This window comes from Macrobrachium rosenbergii, chromosome 26 (genome assembly GCF_040412425.1).
Source record: "Macrobrachium rosenbergii isolate ZJJX-2024 chromosome 26, ASM4041242v1, whole genome shotgun sequence".
Taxonomy (NCBI): domain Eukaryota; kingdom Metazoa; phylum Arthropoda; class Malacostraca; order Decapoda; family Palaemonidae; genus Macrobrachium; species Macrobrachium rosenbergii.
The window spans coordinates 2,655,181-2,681,007 of NC_089766.1; the positions used below are offsets into that span (position 1 = coordinate 2,655,181).

General features: G+C 35.7%; 1 protein-coding gene and 1 long non-coding RNA gene across 2 annotated transcripts in view; one reads left to right on the forward strand and one right to left on the reverse strand.

The window, feature by feature from the left end:
* The window catches only part of LOC136852904 (ral GTPase-activating protein subunit alpha-2), a 38,619-nt gene extending 26,230 nt beyond the window's left edge, over positions 1-12,389 (forward strand). Inside the window, 4 exon segments of the mRNA XM_067127857.1 lie at positions 448-575; positions 699-835; positions 6,126-6,317; positions 9,001-12,389. Coding sequence (XP_066983958.1) covers positions 448-575; positions 699-835; positions 6,126-6,317; positions 9,001-9,209 — 666 coding nt within the window. The 3' untranslated portion in view covers positions 9,210-12,389.
* Positions 12,390-12,440: 51 nt separating this feature from the next.
* The window catches only part of LOC136852905 (uncharacterized), an 82,643-nt gene continuing 69,256 nt past the window's right edge, over positions 12,441-25,827 (reverse strand). The window contains exon 4 of the long non-coding RNA XR_010857261.1: positions 12,441-16,229. This is a non-coding gene — a long non-coding RNA (uncharacterized lncRNA). The remainder of the gene's footprint in view (positions 16,230-25,827) is intronic.

A 25,827-nucleotide genomic window follows, 5' to 3' on the forward strand; every position in this document is an offset into this window, starting at 1 on the left:
CCTGTAGGGGGTACCACTTACAGTGTGCCTTGTTTGGGACACTTTAGATGAAAATGAAGGTTCTTTGCAGCCTCCCATTGGCCCTAGCTTTATTGCTTTCTGCCCTTGACTTTTCATCTGTGCTCTTTGGTCTCTAATTATTTAGCTGTCCATCTTTTTGAACATCACTTTGCTCCCATGTTCAGCTTCTTGTGTAAAAACAAGCCTTACATTGTATTGGCCACAGTATTGATAGTTGAAGCTTAATTGTATATGATTGTTTATGTCAATTGATAAAACATCTGTGATATTACAGTTTATATGCCCAGTTGGAACCCAATCATAGTAAAACATCTGTGATATTAGAGTATATATGCATAATTTGAACCCATTCATACTCTGTTAGTAGTGATTGTGGTTTACCTTCCAAAATGAAAATAAATTCATCACAAAAATATCTCTGAACAGGTTCCATTTTTCGGTCCACTTTTTGATGGTGCAATAGTGGCTCACAAAGTCCTTCCTGGGTTAGTGCGTACTACGGCTTTAAATGCTTCAAGAGCAAAGAGGAGTAGACTGGCACTGTACCAAAACTTGTAAGTGTTTTTCGTTTATAGTTCTATTGAGGAAAAGTACTTTTTGTCTTGTGATTTAGTTAAATTTGATTTTCCATTCCATTCCACAATGCACATCGTCACATAATGCCTCTCAACCCCCAGTTATGAGGAAAGGGCCAGAGCGCTGGACACCATCATTGAGCAGTACAGCGAAGCGACAACCTTTGAGGCCTTCATATCCGCAGTGTATTGCCCCGTCTTCCCGGTATCGTTTAGTTCAGGACCCACTCGAGCATCAGGTGAGAAAGTGTGTCTTGTGTTCTAGATCTAAGGCTAAGTTTAATTTTCATTGCTGCTGAAATGTCATGGATGCTTATATCTGCTGCATAAATGAAATTAGGTTTATCAGTTTAAAAGTATTTGGATGTTTTGTGCTGCTTATGTTGTGCGCTTTGGAAATTTTCGGCAAGTGCCTGATTCAGGTTTTTATATAATTTATTTTTATTTTATTACATGTGATATAAAACAACGTGGTGAAATAGGAGTTTATTATTTAAAAATAGTCATGTATTGAAAAAAGCAACGTTCTCTAAATTTGGGACATGAAATGCTTCTCACTTTAAAGAAGAAACAGCATTGTAGTTAGTACATTGACCTTGGGATACAAGCCTTTTATTATTTTCATGATGTCATTATTTGCCTGTAGTTTGAAAATGAATGAAAATATTGGTAAAGTCTTTATTTTAAAGGCATTTTTATTGGCAAGCTTTGCAGGAGCTCTTGGCATACAAATTCTGTATTCTTGCTATATTTCATTGGCTGTGTGAGATGTAGGTTTTTAGAATGATTTAGCGAGTAGTAAAGAAGCATTGGAAATAGCATCGCCAGAAATTATTTTGGCATGGTGTCTGCTTGTTTATCATGACATGTCCTTTAGTTGGGGGGTCAGGGAGAATTTCTTAACAAGGAAAAAATGAAAAGCTTTGCATAACAAAGAAAAGAGAAAACTCGAAAGGATTACACTTTGATTTTTATAGTAAATTATAAATTCACGTATTACTCATAGTCCTCTGATCATATTTTTAAGTCTTCGTTACCACTGACAGCACACAAAATATCCAGGTACTGGGGTATTGAAAACTGAAAATATCCAGAAACGTAACTTCAAAACAAAGATTGAGATCAAGAACAGTGTTGGTATTCCTATATTGATGGGTATAATTAATGATAGTGTAAGGGTTTACATCATACTTTTATTTTAATACAAAATTTAGTCAAATAGAATTCGCTAGAAAGTCCAGTCATGTAATGCTTCAACAGTTAACATTGAAAGGTAAATATGTCTGAATCTTGTTACATATAAAGTCTCCCTTCTCCAGTACTTAGTGAGAAAGGGAATCCCATTCCCAAAACATTAGTCTATGTACATCATTTACAGTAGCTGAGCCTTCATTACAAACATGCAGATCTTTACTTCTAATAGATTGCTTAGTTGTATGAAATGCACATCTTGTCAATATTTTTTTTAACAAATTTTTTTACAATAGTTTAGCATAGATCAGAGTCTTTTGACATTAGACTACTGTATATACATTCATATTAGAACATGTTTACTTTTACATCTAGTACACCATTTTTTCAATTTGTGACTTGTGTCAGTGTGTCTTATTTAAATGATTTCCTCTATTGCCTTATAAGAGATCTTGTAATTGGCATTATTCTTCACTGTGAAATACTTGATTTGTGTTATCTAAAAGTCCTCTTCCCTCCCTTTGCTCTTGTATTTTGTATACTGTAGACTACAGTGCACTTGAAGTATTGTAATCCTTAATTTTTTAACATCAGATTTCAAGAGAACTTCACTAAGTAGTATTGGAATTGTCAGTAATTGTTTGACTATTTACTGAGAATAGTCTGTTGAGCACTTCTCAAATAGTGTATACTGTATGAAGTATAATTCATTGCAAATTGCTAAAGCACAGCAACTCCTCATTGTGGTTGAAAGCACATTAATATTCTGAACTACATTTTGAGGACAAAGTTAAGAATGGGAAAACCAGATATCGAGTCGTAATGTTTTTGACCAATGAAAATGGACACATGATATCTGTGTGCTTATTGTTAGGCTCTTGCTAGAGATATAATCAGCCATTTGTTTCACGTGAAACTTATCATTTAGATTATCCCACATTCTTGGTCATCACGGATCCTAGATGTTGCTTTAAGGATTTAAAAGATTATCTGTAAAGCTTGATTTGCCTGCTCCTTCAGTGCTTGAGGTACCAATGGTCAAGACTGTCTTCAAAACCTGTAGTAGAAATGAAATGCTGGTACCTGTTTCAAGTTAGATAAGCAGATTCATTGCTTCATCATACTACCCTCTGTTATAGGATGGTATCCTCCAGGATTTAGATTTTCAGAAGATGTCCCCTTCTATATAATTGTTTGTACAGTCATCAGCCACTTTTTCTCTTAATGATACTTCAGGGACTTGCTCATGTAGAATTCATGATTAAATGTCATTTGCAGCTATTGTAAAGTTAGTTGTGAAATGAATGTAATTTCATTGAAGCAAGAGTGATTTGTTGACAAAAACTCGTCAGTTACTAACATAATATGAGATGCCAAGGTTTTAACTGTTTGGAACTAAAGGACCCAAGAGGTGCATGCACAGTGCCTCCAGCAGCCATCCAGCCAATCTTTTGAATTCAGAGCTAAGTCTAGCATTCATGGAGATCATGAATGTGTGCAAATGTCAATGATGGGTTTGTAGTGGAAAAATTAAATTTGTTTAAATGTGAGTAAATTTTTGCATTTCCAAGTTATGATAGGGTCTTACAGTTTTCTTGTAATTTTAAAACCTTCTGAAGGTTTGGTAGTCTTCCATCCCTTTGAATGATTAAACTTTACAAATGTTAGGGTATATGATTATGATTGATTGGTGTCTGGGTGAATATTCATGGAAGATTTTTAAAAGGACAACTTTTCACTAATTTGTAGTAAATATTTTTTAACTAAAATCATTCACCATGTAGGGTATTCATTAGAAATAATAAGCATGAATGAAAATACTATACGTTAAAATTAAGAAAGAAAGCAGTCTCCATTACTATTTATAATTTACGAATTGCTGAGCATAAATGGCTGATTGTAGTCTTGCTGGAGTTTATATTTGTCAGTGGTATTCCTCTGATTCATTCCCTCTTGTTCTCCATCTATGATATAATTAAAAAAAGAAACAGTCAGGGTGATTTTACTCATTGAGCAATATTGAATTGATGACATTTTTAACTGTGGTTGTCATTTTTGGAGTAAAGTGTCCTCTACACATTTGTTGTGAATTTATTTATTTTTTGCACAGTATCTGCAGATATCTCTTGCTTTACATGAAGGAATAGCCATCCTCATTTGCTGTTCATAAATACCGGAAGATGTTTAATGTTTTGGTTGTTTTACTTCATCTTTTTAGACTTGCATATACTGCATTATACTAATTCAAAGTATTTTTATTTGGAAAGACTGTTATCTCTCACCATTCCTGTTGGTCACAAGAAATATCTGCAGAGTTGTATGTCATTTTATTATTATTTAATAATTTTTTATTATGGTTGTCTTTAAGTTGGAAAAAGTGTGCAATCCACTATTGTTGAAAGTAAAATTGTACTTGACTTGCTGTAATTAAAATTCAGTTGTTAATCATTCTCAGTGCCAGTTCTGCAGTACCCTACAGTTACATGTTGTAGATGGCTCTCTCATACTACGTACTAAGTAAAAGCAGTCATAAAATTAAACCCCTTAGAGCCTATTGATAATACGAGCCGTACATCCCCCCTCCCCTTTGTGTTCTCAGTTAATCAGATATGTTTGCATATGACGTATCGATCTTATCCCAAAAGTGTAGCATGGGAGGAGAAAGAATCTATTTAAGAATTCCTAATAGTGCATTCATTATGTTGCTACGCAAATCCCCTTGCCAGCATTTTGCCACTTGCTATGTACCTTAAGCTTGGTGTGCACCGTTCTGTTGCGACAGGGAGCATGCCGCCTTACAACCCCAGTGAAGAAGATCTAGTGTAACTCAGACCATGTATCGTATCGTACTCAGACAGAAATGAGGTTGGTTTCATTGGCCGACAGCTTCCTTAGCATGCTCTGTTGTCTCCAAAGTTTTCAATGTTGTGCTGGATAGGTTGTACACGTAGTTGAGTTGGTGTTTTAGACATGTATGGTGTATTTTTTCAGTAAACCACCTGATTTTTTGTTTTCTCAGGTAATTCATTAAGTAAAGCCCCAGTTGCTTTTTGATTATTGAAGTTATTGATTTTTGAAGACCATATAACTTTGAGAAATCTACTTCAGTATTAATTTATCAGGATACGCAGCTGCATTTGTTCAGGTTTTCAGACCTGAACAAATGCACGCAACACTAAAAAATAAACAAAGTAAATATATGAATGAAGACATTAAAGAAGGAGATGAGAATTATCCTCACTGTAGGGTGTCTGTCAATTGCCTTTCATAGTGAATGATATTGCATCTTTTGTTAACACATTATTCCTCTGCATTATCAACACTTTGATTTTAATCTAATTGAACCTTTGGAGTGGTTCTTGGGGTGTCAGTATAAGATTGTAAGTGCTTTATGTTCTTACAGTCGATCAGTGGGTCCAACACATTGCAAGCTTAATTTTGAACACTTAAAAGGAAAATAGTTTTAAGCAGAATTTATTCACTTGCATCTCAAAAGTAATTGGGAAAATGAGAGGGACTGTTTGTAATCGTTTATGATTTGAATGTTGGGAACAGCACTCTGAACTGGTTTACCAAACTTTTATCAGTTCAGCCATGTGAATGATTTCATTTGTGTATGAATGTTTCATGCATGCTTGCACATACAGTCAGTACTAGCCAAGGAGGAGTTCTGCCTGCTCTTCTGTGTATTGTATGCAGTAAGCCACAGTGTAGATAATTAGAGAAGTCAGTTGCCTGCCTGACGTATGTCTACTTTCGAATTTGATATTCGGAAAGCTTAAACTGGTAAATGTTTGTTTGGAAAGCTACCTTTGCTGTAAATTTCTGTTGTAGATTTGGGGCTGATACACAGTTAAACTTGTCCATATTAGAACCTATTCTTTATGAGAAAAGAAACTTTGCCAGTAACTTGCAGTCCAGTCATGCTTTTTTAAGTCTGAACTTCATATCTGAGGTACACCTCTCCTGGTATTGAAGTTTTTGTTGAAAAAGTGACTTGTTTTTAGGGTAATGCATGACAGTCTGGTAGACGTAGGTTTATGCTATTTATTTGTTGAATATTAGTTGCTTATTCAGTTGATTTATTTTGATCCGAGTAATGGATGTCGTATGTTTTCAACATGAAAAAATTTTCTTTTATCAGTCAATTCATTGTGACATTATTAAATAGCTATTCCCCCCCATCTCTGATTTGCTTTGTACAGCATCAACAGTCCTGTGTATACTTTTTATTTTTCTTTTAAATGCTGGTCTCTTGCTCCTCCCTCATCTCTCGGACACCACCTGCGCATGAGTAAATTTAAGATGTCTTTCCATGCAGTAAGTCGTGTCTTACAGGGACATCATTTTCTTCTCGTGTGTTTGATTCCAATGCGGGTGGCTTTGTTGGTGGCGCAGGAGTGTCCGGTTTAGCAGCAGCCTTGCTAGATGGTCCGCAGCTTCCCCCCGGTCCCCCTCAACGTCCCCCACTCACTCGACCTACCAGTTATTCAACGGGGGAGCAACACCACCTTAGAGAGAAGGCACGCAGTAAGTCGGCCACTATTTTGTGTGTGCACATTTATTTATTTGCGTCATCTCCCCAGATGTCGGTTTTTTAGAAGTTAGATGCTGTAGCTACAAAATATTTGTTATTTTAGTGTTTAGCTTCTTTATCATCATTATGAAACTTGCATCGAACAGAAACTCTTTATTTGTGTGCAAGATAACAATACCCTTTGGTTGATATGATTGGCTGTCACAGAGCTTATAAAGTGAACTACTGACTTACGAGATTAGTAGCATTTGCACAGTAAGCTTACTTGCAGTGTAGCTGGTGTCTTGATCTGTTAGAAGTGCCATTGTCCCTTTACAAATGCTGTAAAGGATTTTAATTTGTCTGATTTAATGCCCAGATATTACTATTGTAGTTGTAGAAATGGAAAAGTTTTTCAGGTTGTAAACAGTTTTGTACATAGATTCCAATTCCCTGTAACACCTTCGCATTGCTTGTATGATTTTGATACATGTACTGTACATATAGTGTTAGTTAATTTATATTTTTTCACATTTTCAGCTTGTGTTCATCTTAGTTTGTTTTGATGCCATTCAGTTTGTAAACTTTATATGCTGGCACATTGCGCGGTGCTTTTCTGGGGGTTTAAAAGTAATTCAACCCACTTATCCATGATAATCCTTGTTATTTTGTATATAAATCTTATGCCTTTGAAGTTTAAGCCTGGCGGAGTACCCACAAGACTTCCAGTAATGGCGAAGTTTGCAGAACAGATTGGGAAAGTGATTGGTTACTAGTGTTGTGACATTTCTTGTCTAAAATTGTAGAACATGGGAACTGCTATTTACAGTGAAAGAAAATTTCTTCCACTTTACATTATGGAAAAAAGTAGCTTTTGTTGGGAAGTAAACTCTATTTAAATCAGAAGTTCTACAGTATCTTTTCACTGTCTGTCAAATTGATGTACAGCATTCTTTATGTGGTATTTTTAATGTGTTTTCTTGGGGAAACACCTTGATTAATTATTACAGTTCTTTGTAATCCTCAGTACACTATACCCTGAAGATTTTAAGGCTTGTGGATACATGTAAATGTAATTGAAAAATCAAACTAAATAATTGCAGGAGTTCGACAAATGCTGGGAAGCATTCGTCGGAACTCTGCTTATAGCAAGAGCTTCCCTGTAACTCAAGGATAGATGAGTCCGAAATCGGTGGGTTTTGCCTGAGAATTCTCCCAGTCTATCCAAAATTGAACATAGGTTTGTTTTCATTAATGTTGGTGTGCGTTGGTGACATCCACAGACACTGCTTGCTTGCTTTTGTCTTCCTAAGCTGTGTTGCATTATGTTAATGTGCTGTCGTGGAAGGTTTCTTCATGTTTGCGTGAATGAGTAAATGAACAAAGCTGTTGAATCATTCATTTGCAGTGGTGCATTTGTGCGATTCAGTTATCACACGTTGTTTGGTGATCACTTGTTTTGCTGTGAACGCTTGTTTTTTATTCAGCATTTAATTTTTACTTAAGTTTCTCAATGAGACAACAGCTTTGTTCACTAATTCTTGCACACCCATTCAAGTCCTCAGCACAGTCCATGGTTTCAAAACTGTTCACATTAGCTGCCAGCCAAACGTGTGGAAGTACTTTTATGTTATTATGAATACTGAATAAGTTGGGTTTTTGAATTGAGAAAAATATTGTTAACATATTTGGTGTTTTGTCTTGTTTGTAAATTGGAATGAACAGCTTTTGCAGTAATCCGCATTTATAGGATCCTAATTTTCAAAAGATGGATGTTGCATTTCACCAGGGGTTAGGCATCCTGTTTTGTCATTTTCCATTTAGGCCTAGCCAGGTTATGTTAGATTAGGGCATTCATCAATTATCCTGTGCAATTGGCTGTTACATGAAGTATCACAAAATACCACATTTTTTCTATGCAACTTGAAAGTGTCGAGACATTTTCAGTGTCTCTTTCCCGGGTTAGTTTTTATTTTTGGTGTTGTATACCACTAATTTTCATCAATAATTTCTTGTGAACATTGTCATTTTTACATCTGAATAGTTACTTAGGCATGAGTTTGTTAGTTTATTTCTTGAAATTTAAATGCCGCTGCTTCTGCCAGGAAGTTTTTCAAGTCTATAATACTAGTAGCTATTTTTGAGCAGACAGGACAAAATAGTAGCACGTTTCAGGAACAGCATTCTAGGTTTTTGAAGGAATTCAATAGTCTTTCCTAAAATAAGTTGAAATTTGGGCTTGTCGCAGAAATTATCCAGCCATTTACAGTATGCTTTGTTCCTTGGATTATCTTTTTTTATTCACCTCTGTCTTTTTTGTAATATCTGTGTATGTTTGTCAGGAAGTGTTTCAGTACGTCTTTGTGGTATAATACTGATTGTTTTCATATAACTTTAGTTTTGATTCCTCATAAAAAGAAAACATCTGACTTTAAAGGACACAGAAAAGATAGTTAAGAGCACCTGTTTAAAGCCATAGCTTTTTGTATAGATTATTATTTTACACAGTAATACAATTCCACATTGTAAGATATCATTGATCTTCTTACAAGGAGTTTTAAATGATATTTTTTGGTAAATTTTGCAAGGTTTAGAAGAAGAGATTTTGTTTTTAGAAGTAATTAAAATTTTCATACAGAATTGAATATCTTTTGTAATGGAGTTTTCATTGTATGAAACTAAAACTTGATGTTACAGGTGTGCTTTTGATGGATCACACAGCAAGCAGTGAAGACACAGGTAGCGGATCGTCGCCCCGTGGGAACAAAAAGCTTTCGTTCAAAACCCCCCGCAAAATGTCTGCTGCCGTCACCTCCGGCGGGGCTGCTACGACGCCACCGGAAAGCCCTCTGCCACCTCCACGCAGACCCAAGGATGGAAGTCATCTCACCAACCCGAAGAAATGAAGTAATGTGCTGAAGAGTTCACTGGTCACGAATAGGTTTTGTTATGGTGGTGTGGTCTTGGTCAACCAGTAATGATAATGATCATTGGGTTTTTATTTCTTAGCCACAGGATTCTGATGGCCATCCGGTTTTTTCTATCCTTGGATTTGTAAGTCCCTGGTTCTCTCCTGGTTTACTGTAGTCAATGATAGCGACCCTTCCAGGCACCAGCCTGGAGATTTCATTCGTTCAAAGGGTGTATATAAAGTAGTGAAGCTTAAACTGCACTGAGTTCAACATGCGAAATGTTTATTGTCACTGATTATGAATCACATTGTGATTTGAAGCCAAATTCCAGAGTTCAAATTTGGAGCATGAGTTTTTAGCAGTATTGTGAATTTCTTCTTGCTTGAATTGCTGGCTGGTCTTGTTGCATTAGGTCACCCAGGCAGGGCTCTTTTAATTCTTCGTTTTGGTTATCATACTTTGAGCTATGAAATATGTAGGAAGAAGAAACTGATTTGTATTTCTAGTAAACAGTAGATTGCTCTAAGTGTACTTTATTCATAATGTATATTACAAATCTGGTTAATATTGAAAGGTTATTCATTGCTATGGTTACAGTATATATTTTAAAATTGATAAAGCCTGTATTTTTTACTATGTAAAATTAGAGATGAACTTGGGGAAATATTTTTATGAATTTTTATTCATAGCAAATGCTGGTGGTATAAATGAATGTTATTGGTCTGTGATTATGTAATTTATTTATATTTCTCTCTCTACCCCAAAATATACAGTACTGTATATACAGTATACCTATATATCTTGTCTTCATACATTTAGACAATTAAATGCTCTAATGTTAATATTGTTGCATCTCACTACATTGGAATTATTTGACAGTGCTGGGTGTATTTTTCAGAATTTATGAAGAGCTTTTTGTCTTGTTATTAAAAAGACTAATCTCAAGATTTGAAGGTACTTGGAAATTCTTCTCGGTTTTGAAAGAAATTTATACGAGTTTGGAAGTTTACTGCTTCACGGCTGTACAATTTATGAACAGTGTGGGAGACCAAATGAGGAAGTTAGTGTTTAATACCCAGTTTTTTCCATGAGTTTTTTCCCAAAAATGTCACTGCCTCAATCAAGCTATGCTCATATTTTTAAAGATTTTTTTTTTTACAGTATGTAGTCCTCCGACTGTTTAAAATGTATTACATGGTACGAGGACCCTAGAGAGCACAATTTAATTCCGGAGTACTTTTTTATCCGTTGTTTCGACTAGGCTAGTTTAATTTTTCTATGCAAAGCATTGAACTATCGTGTACGAGTTATGCAGGGGGGAATAATACTTAATGGAAGAGCTTATGTCAGGTTAATGGAAAAAATAAAAAAACTCTCTTGAATCATTAGCTTTTCTTGTTGTTTTGATGTTATGGAAAAAATTTGTTGCACAGCTTGCCTGCTTTTCTATACTATTTCAGAATTCAGTTGTTTGAGTAATTTGCAACATTTTTGTTAAGAATGAGATGAGCTATTTTATATACCAAATATATAGACTTTTCTTTTGTTGAAAAGTAATTTTTGCAAATCCGTTACGAAAATGATCGTTCGTGTTTTTGTAAGTAATTTTATGCAGAATATTCATTTCTCCCACTAACCAAGCTTTGGAATCTTCACGGAGCCTTTTATCCTTTCCTGCCATGAGGAAATGGCTTATAAAAAATACATTATAAATACTACACGGTGTAAACATGGTCTGCTAAGATGTAGCAGATGAATCTGAGAAGTACTTCAGAGCAGGTAAAATATTTATCCTTTTCACTGGTGGGATACGGTATATCCTCATCCACATAGGCATTCATTAGAACAAGAAGGTTAATAAATAATGTAGACAGCTGCATTTATCTAGACCACGTAAAGCTAAACAATCTCCCATTTAATGACAATATAGCCCTGTTAAACTTATTGTATAACGATGATTCTAATACGTTAGGGAAGCGACATCCGTAGGATTAAGGATTTTTATAATGAATGATTGCCAATTCATACTGATTCGTCAGGTTTGTTGAAAGCATGCAGTTCTTAAGAGATCATAATATTCCCACATTGCGAAGATGCCTGACGTGAAAATGTGCTCCCCTGTAGCAAAGTCATTTTATTGATGAGAAATGATAAAATGTAGGTAATTTTCCTGCTTTAGTTATCTCCCAGTAATGTTTATTTAAAGGTTATACACCAGCAACTGTTAATATGATTGATATTTGAATGAAAATATGTTTTTATATGTCAGTGGGCTGCTCTGGAGGTAAACTGGTACAGTTTGATGTTTGAAATAATTTGTGTCAACTATTTGGTCATGAATTTGTGTATTTGAAGTTTGGAAGCTTTCAGATTTACCGTTTTCACCATAGACTCCGGCGTACTTAGGAGTGTGCAGTTATAATAATATGAACTGAAAATGGAAACTTATTGTCATGTTAGAGTACAATTTTAATTGTCGATGTCAACAGCAATTTCCCCCTCTTTAGTATAATTTTTATTAGTTGACACTACCGAAACGCTTAAATTCATTGTTTGTGTGAAATGAACTTCATGTAAGCCCTCCAAAATTAAAAAGAACGAAAGGATAGGTATTACATCAAAAGCATATCAGATCGTTCTGTGTTTAACAGTTATTTCAGGAAAATATTTTGTCTGGAAGGAAAAGTATTTGTTTCATACACATGAGACTCTTTAAGTGAAATTATGCAAGAACAGTTTCTACAAGTTGATTTCACCCTGAAAATATTCAATTATTGATTATGGATTCGTCCGATACGTTTGAAAAGATCAAGCTTCCAAGTGATGCGAACTTATTTTCATTTTGTTGTTTACCAGATACGTACAGGAATTTTTAAAGTCGTACCGATTTTCTCTACTGTATAGAAAGTTAGCATATGTGATTCAGAATACAAATAATTGCTAGCCGAAGTGATGCAACGAATAGTACTTGTTTTCCCGCTGAATTTTCTTACAAAGCTGTCCACTATAAAGCTAAGATACCTCTCAGGATGAGTTTTTCCTTTGCGTGAATTTTGTTTTTCTGAAGTGTAGTGCCAGTAGTAGGGCAGAGATAAAAGCAAAGTGCATCCATGCTGACAGCAGTGGTTGTATTGTTTAAAAAAAAAACACAAAAAAGAAAGGAAGAAAATAAAAGCTTTTGTTTAAATTGCTGACTCTTTAATGCAAACTTTACTACTTGGTCACCTGTATGCCCAGAGTTTAACAAAAACCAAAGATTTGTCGTCAATTAAGGAACACAGATCTGCTATAGATATTATTTTACTGTTTGCTGTAATTTTTTTTTCCATGTGCAAGGAGGGATTCCCACTTTGCAAATTGCTTCCTTCCCTACAAACAATATTTGGTGATCATCTCCTTTTATCTGGAACAGGTTTTGTACTTACCCGATGCTCGCATTTTCCTGTACTGTACTGTAGAATATGACCTCGTCTGTATTGTAACATCTTTGAACACATGCTTCTGTGTGAGAATAATCACTTGATCACATTGCACAACTGAGTTACACTTGTGGCACAAGATCAAATGAGTCGTTTTGATGATTGTGTCACGCAGTTGGCTCAGCTTAGCCTTATTTTTTGTGTTGTTTTAATCTTAGCGGTGGCAGAAGCTAGTTATTATGAACTATAGATTTGAACTTGTACTTAATGTATAAGAGAATTATTTATCTACTAATTTATTTGTGCCAGTTAAGTTTAGAAGTGCTCATGGCTTTCGTCATGTAAAAAGTGAAAGCCAGTAAAAGCGAAATTTATATATCTGACTGGATATGTTACCTGATTTTTGTTGTATAGTTTTATCGTTTTGTTAATTAGTGAGTAAAATCATAACAGTGGTTGTTTGAAGGAGGTTTTTATCTAAGTTATATTTTAGATATATTTTGTATATATTTTAGTTATATTTGTGTAGTTGGAATACTGTAAGATAACATAGTGATTACTGATTGTACACTTCATTTTAAAACTATTGGGAACTTGTTTTCTTTTAGAGTACCGTACGTTATGGCTTTTTTTTTTTTAATATACACATAGGCCTTTACTGTTAAACCTGATTAAGTGTTGCTTTTAAGATTTTACTCCAATCACCTAGCCCATCAAAGAGGCTTTTTGCATTCATTATTTCATATTCAGCAAACGTTCAGCTTTAAGTTACATTAAGCTCAAGAAGAGACAGTGTATAATTATACAGTATACTAGATTCAATATTTGATGAATTTATTTACACGTTTTACTTTATAAAAAAAAAAAATAGCACAAGTTGAAGTAACAGTCTAAACGACATAACTTTTTTTTCCCGTTTATAGAAAGGTCACTTACTTTACAATTTGTGTGGTTGTAATTATTTTATTTCGTGTCTATGCTGTAAGCTCAGACTTATTTTTTTTTTATATATCTTCGATACTCTGTGATACTATTATTATTATTCCTTTTCACGTATGATATGCCCCCTAAAAGTATGCTTAAACTCCCTTTCAAGCGTAGATCATCTAACATTTCTGAAGGTTTTTCTAGACTTTCAGGGCTAAATAGAAAGCTTATCAGGACTATGCATTATGGAAAAAGATTACCAAGTTTCAGTTCACATTGGACTGCAAGGGAAATTGGAAAAAGAAAAACCAGTGTTGGTAGAGCTCATACTTCTACAAAAACTTCAAAATATTTTGATTATGTAGATTTTTTTTGTAAGGATGAGCTAGAACCCTTGTTACGTCACAAAGTGTTCATTTGTTATTGTCTTGATACTTGAATGCTGGTCAGTTTGATATTCAAACTCGATCAGCTCTATCCTGAGGTTTTTAATTTTTTATGTAGATGTTTTGTGCTGTGTGTGTGTGTGTGGAGGGCAACTTCCTTTACATCATCAGCACAACTTGTAAAGAAAAGAAAATATTACATCTTCAGTGATGGCTTTATATAGGATGCCCATCGTGGAATTGGAAGAACTTTTCTGTCGTGTACTATTATAATGCCATTTATTCAGCACTGCCTCGTTCTCAAGGCGCACACGTTTTGGGGATTTCATTGTTAGTCTTGTTCCATGTATTTACAGAATTACTGTTAGAATCGAGTGTTATTTCAAAGACTGAGGAACATCATAATTGTTAATTGCTTGCAGATTCATTTTGAAGTGTATACTTATTTTTTTTTTTTTATTAAGGACGTGTTTTGTACTAGAAGCACAAGCAGAGCAAAAAGATTTTAAATATGCTAGTCTAAAAATGTCCTTGGTAAAAGTTCCAAATACATAATAGTTATTAATAGTATGGACTAATGCTTACCTTTATTTGATCCGAGAAGGTTCTTGGTAAAAGTTTTGTGGAGCAGGAATCATAAACTCTACTCATGCCTGTAAAATTTATAAAATTGGAAGAACTGTACATTTGTAACAGGAATAATAAGTTTTAAAGTTTTAGGCTTTATAAATGCTGCCAGGCTGCCCATGTTAGTTACATATTGTTGGTAATTAATACTGTTTCCATTTTAATTGTATTTCACTGATGGCATCAGTTTTGGGTGGGCCAAACTCTCTTCTTCCCAAATCATTTTGGATATCTTGTTGGCCAGGGGTAGCAAAGGATATTAAGGTGCCTGTCTCATTAGAGTGGAAGCTAGTTAATAGATGGAATAATTTTTTATTTGTTGGCAATTTGTGCTGCACTAATAACACAATGCCTTTGTTGATAAAACATTGTTGAATCAATGATTGGATGGTTTTATTTATCTAAAATAAATCAGTGAAAATAAAAAGTAAACATAGTAGAACAAGTAGACTCACAAATATTTAACTTCGTTCATTCTTCCTAAAATGCAGACAAAATTTGTATCATTATTAATAAAAGCTGTTGTTAGAAGTTTTATTTGTACAGTTGTGATGTTTTGGACGTGTGTAGCAAGGTAAAGTCCAGAAAATGTTGGAAAAAAGAGTTTATGTAAATTCATGAGGAAAGTGCACAAACAGAACCCCATGTACGGAAAAGCTGACATATAACAGCAATGAAAATGAGTATAAACAGGCAGTCTGTGGAAGCAAGATAATACCAAGAACCTCTTGATCCTCTGACAAAGTTTCACTTCGGTTTGGTATAAAATACAAGCGTTTGAGGTAGAAGTGGTCCCTTGTGTTGAGACTAAGAAGTTACATTTATCTGTACTGGACTTAACCAACTCAATAACAGGAGGCTACAATGTAAATGAAACTCTATACTGCATTTTACATACATGTTTTACGACTTTTTTGTACTCGACATTTAATTTCCTCATGAATGGCAATTTGCAAAGTAAAATACAGTGTGAGGTAATTACATGTCCAGGACATCAGCTTTCCTCATGCACAACGATTTATTTTGCAAATTGTCGGAAGTGCGGCTTTATACACAATTCTGTTTGCTCTTGAAGGACTTGGTAAAAAAAAAAAGAAAAAATGCTGAATAACAACTGAAATTGTAAAATCATTCCATAATCCCTGCTACCTTGTACATTGCTGTACATAGGAGTTTCTGTACATCATCTTAATAGTTATTATGTATATATAAGAATAAAATTATAGTTCTAATTTTGTTTTCTACAATTCCCACTGTAGTAGTATTTGATACAGCTGCTGATGGAAACCCTCTTCAGATGAAGTTTTAAGATCAGGGTGGCCTCAGTTGTCACTTGCAACCTATGGGTGTTGTAGAGGCTAGGAGAATCTAAACTAACCAAATCATTGAGTTATGTTTAGTAATCCTAATCTGATACTAATGGAACTGTTTCCTGTTCCATTTCTTCTCACCTTCCTTGCATGATTAGGCTACATACGATGCACTAAATTTAGCCTGCTGGTCCAATCTCCACTTGACTTTTTTAGTTGGTTAAAAAGTACATACCCAAGCTTGTTGAATCTAAATTTCGGGTAATCCAGGATCAAATTTTCACATTAAACTTACAGTAACTGGATCCTGGATCCTAGGCAACCACTTTACTGATGATATTTTACCTGTTGCGAAAAGGAAACCGCTTTAAAAATATATTACCACAACTGCATTTTACTAATTATAATGTGTTAATATATACAACAAAAATATTTAAATTGCAATGGTTACATATATATTTTCTTCAGTGTAACAATGATATTCTACGGGTAATAAACTCCATGTTGACACTTGCCACATTGTCCCGGCCCTAGTAGGGGGTTAGTGTTGTCAGTGCACCTCACATGGTGCACTGTAGGCATGACTAAAAAGTGTACATAGAAATCCTTCGACCCCTGGGTGCACTCATGTTTTAGCCTTTTACTTAATCTCCATTTCCTTTCTTCAGTCTTGCTGTTCTACACCCTATAACAGTTACTTCTCAGTGTGTGTTTTCTTCCAGTTCCATATTTAGTTCCTCTCTCTCTCTCTCTCTCTCTCTCATATGTGCAGCCATCGAATTCATAACCTACCAAATCGGACCAAAAAGACCAAAAGACAAGAAAATACAATCAGTATTCCATTTGACAACAAAAACAAATCAAGACTAAATTTTCTTAGATACTATATACTCTCCTTGTCTCCAGCACACAACCATCACACTGTAGATGTACCAGTTCGAACGAGAAGAAGAAGAAGAAGAAGGAGAGGGGAGCAAAGAAGAGGAGGAGGTTAGTTTCCAAAGAAAACAGAGCAGCGTCACGAATGCCACCAGCGCCCCTTTTCTCCTGTAATCACGGATCAGCTGACACCATAATTTTTTCTCGATTTTCTTGTTCGCGGTGCGAAGGAGCTAAATGCCGAAAATGGGAGATGGAGCGGGGGAAGGGAAGGGGTTAGAGAGCAGGGGAGGCAGGGATGGGAGGGGGACAGGGTAGGCGTTTGAGGGAGAGGGGATGTCGAGTGATCAGTAGGAACTGTGACGTCGTGTAATCTCCTCCTCGCAGTTTAGCCAAAACCGCCGGGGTCATCCGCAACTGTTTAACTGTGGTTCTCGGAACTGTGACACCGTGAGGATCGTGCCAATGATGACTGTCATCAACTGTCATCACCTTACTGGATGGTGACAGATGAGACGCCAAAAGAAACGAAAAAGGAATTTAAAAAATAAAAAAAAGACGAAATAAGCCACGGGGTGATGATGGCGGTACTGCTTAGTGAATGGTAGTGTGATGAATAAGCTGGGTGAGAAAAAAAAATTACGAAGGCTTTCTTTCTTGGATTGAAACTTTTTTCTTATATATTTTTGGTGTTTTTTTTTATGTTTTCTAGTTTTTGTTTATTGATTATTATTCTTATGTTTTTTCTCGGGGGGGAGGAGTTACCTATGGTTTGTAGTATCAATTCCAACCTTTTATATGTATAATTTTCAGGTGCCTATGGTTATTATGAAGTTCTGGAAGTTCTGTAGCCCACCACAGTTTATTAACGACCACGTCAATAATTTATTCTTTACGTCAACCAGGGCTCACTATATTTTACAGAAAAATGGCCCAAAAACGTGTCTCTCCCTTGGGATCGATCCCAAGTAACAAACAAAGTCTCTGGAGTCATCAGCTACTGAATTACAGGGACCTTTATATATACAGTATATATATATATACATATATATATATATATATATATATATATATATATATATATATATATATATACATATATACATATATATATATATATATATATATATATATATATGTATATATATATATATATATATATATATATATATATATATATATATATATATATATATATATATATATATATATATATATATATATATATATATATATATAACCAAATCTTGCAAAAGTCCTTTGTTTCCACTAAAACATTTCATTAACACAGGCAACTTACAGTACGTGCCTATTAAAAGAGAAAAAAAAAACCTAATTTCAACTTTTACGATTAAAAAGCCTAATTGACCCATCAATTTACGCAGCCGGAAATTGCCTGCTCAAAAAAGTTAGTATTTATTTTTCCTTTTGGTAATACACGTATTATCACACGCAAAACGAGTTGCCAGGTACTGTAAATAATGTAATTGTATTGCAACTAAGTGCAACTAAGTGCAACTAAGTGCAACTAAGTGCGCTAATCGAATCCGGATTCTAATTCTGGTGAGGGACGTAAAAATGATTTCGTCCATGAATGCAATTATAGATTCATTCTCTCTCTCTCTCTCTCTCTCTCTCTTGTTGTAATGTACTGATGACAATAAGCATTTTATATATGACTTTCATTTCCATATATATATCTGAATAATTAATGTTCAGCATTTTCAGTTTCTCGTATTTGATGCAAAAAAAACTATATAAATTTATACTCGTAAAGTGCTTTCTTGCAAAAAGTGTTTTTGGGATATCTCTCTCTCTCTCTCTCTCTCTTTGAACAGTATTGATAATAATAAGCATTAATGGTTTTCTTATCCACACATATTTAAATTTCAATTTTTTCTTTTTGTTGAAAAAGAAAACTTGATAAAATAATATTCATCATGTTCTTTCTTGAAACGAGTGTTTGTGCTCTCTCTCTCTCTCTCTCTCTCTCTCTCTCCCAAGACGAGACAAAACGGAAACACGACCACCACTTGTAAACACCAACAATCGAAGCACTAATGACGTCACGGGGTCAAACTTACAAACCCAAATGACGGGTCACTGTCAATAGCAAGTCGAGTCACTGCCGAGAGTACTCATTATAGCCATGCCCGTGCCCACATTAAGGCTTAGCAGAGGGAGGGCAAAGAAGATATTACAATGACGGGTCTCTTAGGGGGCAGACATGACGGTACATTTGTGTACATGTGTACTTCTGTACATATAAACAGAGACACCTCCTACAAGGAATTTTAATGTGTACATTTGGCAGTGAACTTCGGGAGGTCAGGTCTGGTATGTGGGTACTTCGTCATTTAGGAGGTTGACCTAAAGAGCTGTAGAGTGATGTTGTTATGTGCTGAGAGCTAGCTAGCTCTCTCTCTCTCTCTCTCTCTCTCTCTCTCTATATATATATATATATATATATATATATATATATATATATATATATATATATATATATATACACACACACGCAAATGTACGTACAAAGCTGAGAGAGAGAGAGAGAGAGAGAGAGAGAGAGAGAGAGAGAGAGAGAGAGAGAGAGAGAGAGAGAGAGAGAGAGAGAGAGACCTAAAATAACCACCACGTCCCTTGCACGCCTTTTTATGACCCCAGAACCAAAAAAAAAAAAAAATAGAAACAATACAAAAAGATTTTTTGTTCTTCTAAAAATGAGAAGCACTACAATAAACTCCAGCGCTGGACCCCTGCTGCCCAGAGCCGGCCTGAACGACCTGGTGTTAATCACGGCGACATTTATGAAATGGCTAATCCTGAGTGATGCTAAAAAGGTGGGGGCGGCGGGGAGGGACAGGTTAAAGCGGGCTTGTAAGACGAAGCTTAAAAGACTCCTCATTTAATTATTTTTCTTTTCCTTCGACGAGATAAAGGGGTGGGGAGGATGGAGGGAAGGGGAGGGGAACTTTAGGGAAGGGGGCGGGTAAAGAGAGGGAGAGAGGAAAAAGTGGTAATGGTTGAGAGAAAAAGTATGGGGGGTCTTAAGATGGTAAATATATATAACTTTATCTTCGTGTTATTACAGTACAGTATGTATTTGGGCAGTGGGCTTAGAGAGAGAGAGAGAGAGAGAGAGAGAGAGAGAGAGAGAGAGAGAGAGAGAGAATAATACCTTTGTCTTGTGTTATTCCATTATATATTTTGGGCAGTGACTATAGAGAGAGAGAGAGAGAGAGAGAGAGAGAGAGAGAGAGAGAGAGTGTAACTTGACTCTCTTCATCGTATACATGTCCTCCCTCTCTCTCTCTCTCTCTCTCTCTCTGGCGACCGTCCCCAACATAAACACCTCTTTCCTCTTCTCTGCTCAAACGAACGCAGTTATTACATGTACCAGCTGAGTTGAAGACCCGTAGGAAAGTTCCCGTTCATCATTATGAACCGAAAGCATACGAGGAGGAACAACCAAGACACGTGCTCTTCCAGCAGGCATCTCTCTCTCTCTCTCTCTCTCTCTCTCTCTCTCTCTCTCAGCGTCGCACCACAGTGGCGACAAGGAAAAGAATGAAGAGTAAAATACGGTGCAAAGTGAAAGACGAATGAAGATGGGTTTAAGAGAAAAAAGAAAGTGATAGTCTCTCTCTCTCTCTCTCTCTCTCTCTCTCTCTCTCTCTCTCTGCAGCAAAAGAAAGGAACTGTTTGTTAGAAAGCTTCTCTCTCTCTCTTTAACAACAGCGGATGTGGGAAACCTTTTAATTAAGGCTGATTGCGTCGAATTATAATGAATTGCAGTTTAATTGAGAGAGAGAGAGAGAGAGAGAGAGAGAGAGAGAGAGAGAGAGAGAGAGAGAGAGAATTGTTGGTCTTTTAAGATCTAACTCTCCGTGAAAAATGTTTTCAATATTTAAATGAAAAATAAAAATAACTTGTCAACTCTTCAAAATATATATTGAAGTGTCTGTTCTTCGAATAATAATAATAATAATAATAATAATAATAATAATAATAATAATAATAATAATAATAATAATAATAATTTTCAGTCCATGGTCACGCAAACAGCAATTGAAAAGATTATTTTGACAAAGATTCATCAAACTACTACAGTAACAACCACAATAATAATAATAATAATAATAATAATAATAATAATAATAATAATAATAATAACTGTGGTATATAAACAGGAATAGGGTCATTGCTAAACTGTTAACCCCAAAAGCAACTTATGTTCCACGAACACTCAAATTATACAAATCCTAAGAAGCTTCAGATCTCTCTCTCTCTCTCTCTCTCTCTCTCTCTCTCTCTCTCTCTCTCTCTCTCTCTCTCTCTCTCTCCCCTGAGCTCTTAACAAGCCAACAACCACTCAATCACCTCGTTGGGGTAATTGGCTCGTGTATCCATCAGGAGGGAGTGGAACTGGGAGGCTTAATTATGCTACTAAAGGGAATCATTTGGTTCCCAAATTGCCCGTTCGAGAGCGGCCCCCTGAGCGCTCGCGCGCGCGCGATCACGACTGTAATTTTGCCAAAGACAAACGAGGAAAGAAATATGCGGCGCTGCCGGTAAAGACGGCAGGTCAAAGGTTATTTATAAGGGACAGAAGAGAATCCATTTTCTGTGCTACAAAACGTATCTCCCAAATGGACAATCGTTTTAAGTAACTTTTTTTTCTGTACTATAAAATATGTCTCCCATTTGGACATCAGGGTTTTCTAAGTAAGCATCAAAACACTAAACGAATTTCAAAATAATATTTTGACGTCAAGAAACCGTCATCTTCCTGAAAAACAAATACCAGACTTCAAAATCGTCTCAAGAAAACTGGAAAGAGGATAATTATCATCCTCATCTCCACCCTCACAGTTCAAAGTCTTGGAGTTCCTACGACTCACGCCTTCAATAAACTATCTCTAAGCCCTGTGTCTTGTGAGTATAAATGCTTCTTGTGAGAGAAAAAATATACATTCTGTTTCCTTTAAATGTTAAATGAGATTTTGGAAATAACTTCTTCAAGAGAATTTTATGGAGTTATTATTAACCAAAACAGCAACCAATTTCCACCATAGTTCTTATATTAAAACATATTATGACATGAATAATTTTGCCAATGTCACCTATCCTTTTATTGTCTGCATTATCTAATTTATATATACAACACAATTTAATTCAGTGATTACGTTTAAACACGAAGAACCATATAAAAAATCCTCAGTATCATAACTCAATTATCGTCAGCGCAATTACGAATCATGACAAATTACATAAAAATTCTAACGTGGCTTGTGACTTACTTCTACAAACATAAAAAAACCACCACTGCTTTTTGCAACAAAAACTGAGTCAGGGAATCATGAGCAAGAACTGCTTTTGGCATCTGGAAAACCACGAATACAGCCCCTATGCTGTCACCGTCAATGAAGACATTATAATTTTGAATATTACGAAGCCCACAGCATTTTATTTAACGAACACGGCATGCAAGTATGACTTACTCTGAGCAGCATGAAATTTGACGTTGCAAATTCGTCAATTATAGAGCAATTTCAAATTCCACAGTTGTGTATATACGTATTTAGTGGTTATACGCAATATTCACACTCTTGTATATAGAAAGTGTATATGATTCTGTATCTACTAACACACATACATATGTACACACCTCGAAACATATATATATATATATATATATATATATATATATATATATATATATATATATATATATATATATATATATATATATATATACACACAGTCATACACACTGCCTTTCTAAGGTCCCTGCACACTAAGAATGATGGCGTATTAGCTTACATTCTGTTAAAAGCAGTAGTTATATACTGAGGTTTCTCCCATTGATCAGAGTGACCTAAGATAGAGCCAGACTGTCTGGCAACACTGATGACACACTAAGTTGAAAGGGGGTGGGTGGCAAGGGGTAGGGAGGGAGAAAGGGAGGAAGAGGGGGTTGGGGATGGGGATGGGGTGAAGATCTTTCAAGGTCACATTTGGCCGAATTTGCTGATTTGATCTACTATGGAAAAGTGGGGTTTGTTTAATTGCTAATTAAAATTAATAGACAGGTTAATAATATATATATATATATATATATATATATATATATATATATATATATATATATATATATATATATATATATGACTGTGCATCTGTGCGCCTTTTGGAGAGAGAGAGAGAGAGAGAGAGAGAGAGAGAGAGAGAGAGAGAGAGAGAGAGAGAGAGAGAGAGATCAGGGGCTATCATAATGTGTTATATTCTGTACCAAAACAACATACGGTGTATTTGATCTGATATCAACCAATATTTACCTGGACTATCAAATATGAGAGAGAGAGAGAGAGAGAGAGAGAGAGAGAGAGAGAGAGAGAGAGAGAGAGAGAGAGAGAGAGAGAGAGAAATTTACTCAATGAATGAGTCAGGCCAATCATGATGAGTCTGAATGAATGGAGACAGATGAGAAACGAGATGCTGTGGGGAAGGGGTTGGATAGATGAGATGCTGAGGGGGGGGTTGAGAAGGCTGACTAACTCTCGCCCCAGCTTGTCGAACTTTCTCTAATAACTGTTTTGTGTGTGTGTGTGTGTACGAGAGAGAGAGAGAGAGAGAGAGAGAGAGAGAGAGAGAGAGAGAGAGAGAGAGAGAGAGAGAGAGAGAGAGGAACAGTTATTTAAAAAAAAACAGGGAATTCTATAGATATCTTCAAAGTTAAAGTTTTTTTAAAAAAACAGAGAATTATATAAATATCTTCAAAGTAAAATACTGAGAGAGAGAGAGAGAGAGAGAGAGAGAGAGAGAGAGAGAGAGAGAGAGAGAGAGAGAGAGAGAGAGAGAGAAAATTCCTTTTACATAACTTCTACACAATTATGTGAAATCATGATCGGCCCCGTCGCCTTAACCAGCCCTGGGCGTCAATAGGTTAGAATTTCGGGGTTAAAAGACTTCAGGAGTCTCTCTCTCTCTCTCTCGTGAGGGGTCAATAGGGTCACCTACCTCCTTCTCCTCCCAACCTCAATGAACCCCATCAAAACCTCCATTCAGTCCCCATAGAGAGAGAGAGAGAGAGAGAGAGAGAGAGAGAGAGAGAGAGAGAGAGAGAGAGAGAGAGAGAGAGAGAGAGAGAATTATAAGTATAAGTACAGTTTTTTTGAGGGAAAATATAGGGAGTCATATAAATATCTTCAAGGTAAAATAATGTCAGAGAGAGAGAGAGAGAGAGAGAGAGAGAGAGAGAGAGAGAGAGAGAGAGAGAGAGAAAGAGAGAGAATAGGGAAAAAAAAAAAAAAAAAAAAAAAAAAAAAAAAAAAATTCTTCTTAAAAATACGCATACCTATAATCCGAAATACGAACCATTATATAAAAAAAAACTAACAAAGCAAGCTTATAGTCACGTGCTTTCCTTTCTCACGAAGAAGAAGAAGAAGAAGAAGAAGAAGAAAAGAAGAAGAAGAAGAAGAAGAAGATATTCTCGCGTGCTGGAATCGCTTTTTCAAGGGTCTACTTTTCATTGCAATACCATTATTGCTCGCATGCTACACAGATGTACGTGGTCAGTGCTGGTAGCACGAATGTCATGAATTTGAAGGAGAGAGAGAGAGAGAGAGAGAGAGAGAGAGAGAGAGAGAGAGAGAGAGAGAGAGAGAGAGAGAGAAGCATTCGAATACAGTATTACTTTCGAGGGACAAAGTATAGAGTGAGTGACAATTCTACAGACAGAATCCATTTCAAGATATTAAGGTCTCATCGGGGAGAGAGAGAGAGAGAGAGAGAGAGAGAGAGAGAGAGAGAGAGAGAGAGAGAGAAGCATTCGATTACTTTTGAGGGACAAAGTATACAGTGAGTGACAATTCAATTGACAGAATCCATTTAAAGTTATATTAAGGTCTTATCGTGGAGAGAGAGAGAGAGAGAGAGAGAGAGAGAGAGAGAGAGAGAGAGAGGGACAAAGTATACAGTGAGTGACAATTCAATTGAGAATCCATTTAAAGTTATATTAAGTCTTATCGTGGAGAGAGAGAGAGAGAGAGAGAGAAAAGCCTCTAAACCCTGTGATTCCATCCCAGCTCACGTCCCAGTGTTTACACTACTGATCCATCGAGGGTCAAACTCGGATCCCAAACTCACAGGTCTGAAAGGTGTCATTAAAATCATACAATTTTTCAAGCCAACTGCTGAAAATTGAAGTCTTTATATAGACTAGATCAATAAGCTATTTATGGCGTAATTCGGATGATGCGTATCGAAGAAGTGTATGCGCATGCGCGCTTGTTAGTTTGTTTTTTGCGAAATTCATGTTGAGGTCGACTCAATAACATTGAGAGCAAAAATATAGTTATATATATCTCACAAAATAAATATTGAAAAAAAACTTGTCTAATACCAGTTGTAATTCAATACATAAATGTGATATTTGTGTGTTATGTAAACTGATATATGTGAAAGATTATGATAATCAATTAAAGTACTAATTCCATTAAATATACTTAAATAATTAATGAGGTATTTACATTTAGTATTGGAAAATACAACCAAAATCTCATGATTTTTATAAGAAAAATATCTTCAAAACATTAATTTTGTACCTGAAGTTCATTCAGTTTCCATATTTGAGAGAGAGAGAGAGAGAGAGAGAGAGAGAGAGAGAGAGAGAGAGAGAGAGAGAGAGAGAGAGAGAGAGAGAGAGAGAAATTCTTTCATTCTAATGAAGCAATATTTGCAGAAAATAGGAAATCATTGCATGAGAGTCAAATATTCACATTTCCTATGAACTCAGAGAGAGAGAGAGAGAGAGAGAGAGAGAGAGAGAGAGAGAGAGAGAGAGAGAGAGAGAGAGAGAGAGAGAAATTCTTTCATTCTAATTAGGCAAAATTTACAGAAAATAGGAAATCACTGCATGCGAGTTAATGTTCACATTTCCAATGAAGTCAGAGAGAGAGAGAGAGAGAGAGAGAGAGAGAGAGAGAGAGAGAGAGAGAGAGAGAGAGAGAGAGAGAGAGAGGCGAGTCAACTGGTCTGACATTTTCCAGACATAATTGCC